Here is a 4,745-nt window from a genome sequence, read left to right on the forward strand (position 1 = left end):
TTTAAGCATCTAAAGGAAATTTTCTTGGTTTTTGACTTAGGGGTTTGGACCCCACATAAGATATATAGCATAATAATATAAATATCATCATTTTGTTATGAGCATGGGCCTCTAGCATGTTACCTCTTTAAATTTTTCTCTCTCTCTTTCTCTTCTCTTCAGTTCTTTCTAATACGTATGTTTACATTTTCTAAAAATTTAAATTCTTTCGTTTATTCTACACCCGAACTTGAAGTGTTTATGGGAAACATACTCATGGGAGCCTCATCAAAGCTGTCTAATTCTATGTAGTTTATCTCCATGAAGATCCATATCATGTAAAAATATTGACGTTGCATACTTATTGCATTTCTCCATCCTATCAAAAATTGAAAAAAAGCAAGTTACACTAACCATGAATCACATGGATGTAGTGGTGGTTTTAGAAAAAAATTTTAGGGTGATCATTAAGAAACTTTAATTATACAAAATTTAATAAAGAAACAATTTAAATATATCAACATCACCACACAAAAAAAAAAATGCAAATACATGAAATATTACTATATTTTTTGTACTAACAAAGAGAATAAGAAAAAAAAATAGACTAATAAAAGATAAAATATAAATTGAAAATGCTAATATAAGAATAATACAGTGACTACAACAATTTCATAACAAACCTTATACAACATGTTGTTAGCCTTTCATTGGTGGATAAAATATGTCAATATTGAATCCGAATTAGAATTAGTAACAGCTTATCACATAAATTTTATTGTGAAATTATCGCGAAAATATTGTAAATGTAGCATTATTCTTATATTTATTGAACTCAAATTCTTATAATTCTCAAGTAAAGGTGTTCAACGTTTTTATTAGGATAGTCAAATAGGTTAATTTAGTATGTAATACTTTTTTTTTAAAGTATATATATACATTTTTTTAAGATCAGGGTGGTTATAAAACATATTAGTTTAAAATGATTATTTGCATGTATAAAAAATTTTTTGACAAGTGAGGGTGCCTCACATACAAGTAGAGCCGCCAGTGCCGGATTGTTCTCATTAAAAAGAATTACAAGTATGGTTTATCTCTAAATATGCAAATTTTATATATACTTTTTTTTTCTTCTGTTTTTTTTTGGTGCTGAGGTATAGTTTCATTTAGCGACAGCTTGCCTCCAAAAGTCCAAACTAAATACTGGCTAGCATACTTTTTCCGGTTAAGCAATGATCAGATTCACCACGGAATATTCTTAGCAAAAGGCCAGATTTACTACAGAATATTAATTCTTAGCAAAAAAGAACAACCACAGAATCTTGGGATCCATGTTCTTAAGTTTGATTAGAAAAAAACAAAGGAATCTTTTTCTTTTTTTTTTCTTGATAAGAATGCCAAAAAACCTTCTATTGCAAACGTGAAAAAAAAGTACCGCAATACCACAAAGATCCTCTACAATCTAAGCAATATAGTCATTTATACTAGAGGCATGTTTTGCTAAAAAATGTGCAGATTTGTTCCCTTATCTCCGTATATGGGAGAATTCTATCTTCCTAAACTCCGTACATAGATCCTGTATCCCCAGGATAATTGAAGCCACAGAAGAGGGAGGGGTCGATGCACCACAGAGAGCATTATATATAACCAACGAGTCCCCTTTCAAGACTATCTCATGGACACCAACGTCCTTCGCAAAGAGTAATCCAGCCTCCCAGGCTTTAGCTTCTGCCTCCACAGCACCCAAAGGGACTTCAATCCTTCTGCTCAGAGCCGCTTCCACCCTTCCTTGATCATCTCTAATGACCACCCCAAGACCTGTGGCTTTCTGCTTCGAGAACGTCGCGCCATCAACGTTTAATTTGAAACAGTCACCACGTGGAGGGGACCACCACACTGATTGCTCCCTCACCGGCGTCTCAGTCACCTCTACTTCGACAGCAGCTTCATATTCGGTCAGATAGTCCATAGCCCGTTGAACCGGAGCCTACCCAGACTTCTTTTCACCTCCATTTCGCAGCTCGTTGCTATTATGCCATAATGCCCATGCTATTGTAGCAACCCGAACTGCTTTGGCCACTTCCACGCCATCTACCATTAGCACCTGCCACATAAGGTCCATAAAAGAGGTGGCTTCTTCCCTGCTCTTTGATCAATGAAACAAAGGAATGGGAGGAATTTCATAGAGTGTAGGCAGGAATTTTATAGTGGCTGACGTCCGTGACACCCTTGCCATGCATGTCCCTACAAAGATAAGTATATAATGATAATTATCAGAAAAGAAGAAGAAGAAGAAGATAAGTATTTAATCTCACAGGACTCTCTAACACATATCTTTATATCCAAAGCCGACAAAATCTTTAACATATTATATATAATTAAGTATTTAGTGTTTAATTCTCAAAAAAAAAAAAAAGTATTTAGTGTTTAAAAATTATCGTTATTCAAGAAAAAAAATCACAACTTATCTCTAATATATAGTTTTTTCCCAATTCACATCTTGTTTTTAATTCTTCTTCCAAAAAAACAATATTTTGTTTTTAATTTCCAGACTACCCCCTTCCAAAAAAAAAAAAAAGAAGATAAAAAGAGAGACAAAGTATAGTATATACTAATCGCTCCAAAAAAAAAAAAAAAAAAAAAAATTTCGCAGCTCGTTGCTATTATGCCATAATGCCCATGCTATTGTAGCAACCCGAACTGCTTTGGCCACTTCCACGCCATCTACCATCAGCACCTGCCACATAAGGTCCATAAAAGAGGTGTCTTCTTCCCTGCTCTTTGATCAATGAAACAAAGGAATGGGAGGAATTTCATAGAGTGTAGGCAGGAATTTTATAGTGGCTGACGTCCGTGACACCCTTGCCATGCATGTCCCTACAAAGATAAGTATATAATGATAATTATCAGAAAAGAAGAAGAAGAAGAAGATAAGTATTTAATCTCATAACTCTCTAACACATATCTTTATATCCAAAGCCGATAAAATCTTTAACATATTATATATAATTAAGTATTTTGTGTTTAATTCTCCAAAAAAAAAAGTATTTAGTGTTTAAAAATTATCGTTATTCAGGAAAAAAAATCATAACTTATCTCTAATATATAGTTTTTTTCCCAATTCACATCTTGTTTTTAATTCTTCTTCTAAAAAAACAATATTTTGTTTTTAATTTCCAGACTACCCCCCTTCCAAAAAAAAAAGAAGATAAAAAGAGAGACAAAGTATAGTATATACTAATCGATCCAAAAAAAAAAGAAGATAAAAAGAGAGACAAAGTATAGTATATACTAATTGCTAAGCCGTGCAATGCATGGTATTATTTAACATAAATGTGTAAAATTTATGTTGATTTCGATGTCAAAGTAAAAAATAAAATTATTATTCTCTCAATAACTCAAATAATATTTAATTCCTAAATAACATCAATTTACCTCGATAGAGACGCAAAAATTGTAGAAGTTGAAGCACACCAAGCTCTATTGAAGTCTTGTGCTATTTTTGTATCTCCCTACAGTGTTTTTCTCATTCTTTGTTGATTAGCCACTAATTAGGTGAAACTTTTAAACTAACAAAGAATTATTTGGAGTTTGTTATGGCCATTGGCTAAATCAAACATTTTAATTAGATGTTAGGACCAACAAAAATAGAAATTGAAAGGAAATAATTAGACCCAAATATCAAAACATAAGACAATCAAGATAATTTAGTCATTCTAAAAATTTACAATTTAATATAATGTCTAGTAGAAATAATTAGTATTAGTTTAAAACATCCAATATAGTACGAATAATAATTGATTCAATGGTTATTCATAAAAGCAAACACCAATAAGTTGATTATAAATATAGTGACAATATTGGAATTACATATCACCTCCTTAATTTGTCAAAACATGATTAGAATTTGAAATTGATATAAGGAGAGGATAATGAAAAGATATTGAAAACTTAATTAAGATTAATTCAATCTTTCAAACACACCTATTGAATTCTACAAAATGGAATAAAATATTTTAAATTCAGATGCTAAACGTGTTCATTTTTAATCATTGTCAAAACATGATTAGAATTTGAAATTGATATAAGGAGAGGATAATGAAAAGATATTGAAAACTTAATTAAGATTAATTCAATCTTTCAAACACACCTATTGAATTCTACAAAATGGAATAAAATATTTTAAATTCAGATGCCAAACGTGTTCATTTTTAATCATGATTTCCTACAGCATAATGAACACAAAAGATTGATTTCATAAACAGAAGTAGTCACTACAAGAAAAAAGACCTATTACAACAAGTAATATTACAACAACAAAAATAATTGGAGTAATATATATACTATTACATCTGTGAGTTGTTTTTTGTTGTAATAGTAACTTAAATTTATTACATCAATTAAGATTGTTGCAAGAATTACCGTGTTACATCTAAATATGTTGTTGTAATAACTAAACCGTATTTTATTTTGAAATATATTGATGCAATAAATAACCACTTATTTCACATCAAAATATATTGTTGTAATAGATGAAAAATATACTTTTTGTTGTAATAGTAACTTAAATGTATTACATCAATTTAAGATTGTTGCAAGAATTACCTTATCACATCTAAATGTGTTGTTGTAATAGTTAAACCTTATTTCACATCAAAATAATGTTGTTGCAATAAGTAACCACTTATTTCACATCAAAATATTTTGTTGTAATAGGTAAAGCCTTGTTTCACATCAAATGAAGTTGTTGTAATAGAGGTCAAGGA

The 4,745-nt window shown here is 30.5% G+C and overlaps 1 protein-coding gene across 1 annotated transcript; it reads right to left on the bottom strand.

Annotated features, from left to right (window-relative positions):
• Nucleotides 1–1,504: 1,504 nt before the first annotated feature.
• Nucleotides 1,505–1,948, bottom strand: LOC136069814 (uncharacterized). The gene has a single exon (XM_065778798.1). It carries the CDS (start codon nt 1,946–1,948, stop codon nt 1,505–1,507), a length of 444 nt encoding a protein of 147 aa, XP_065634870.1.
• Between the last annotated feature and the right edge of the window lie 2,797 nt (nt 1,949–4,745).

Source organism: Quercus suber, unplaced genomic scaffold, assembly GCF_002906115.3.
Source record: "Quercus suber isolate HL8 unplaced genomic scaffold, Cork oak 2.0 scaffold_191, whole genome shotgun sequence".
Taxonomy (NCBI): domain Eukaryota; kingdom Viridiplantae; phylum Streptophyta; class Magnoliopsida; order Fagales; family Fagaceae; genus Quercus; species Quercus suber.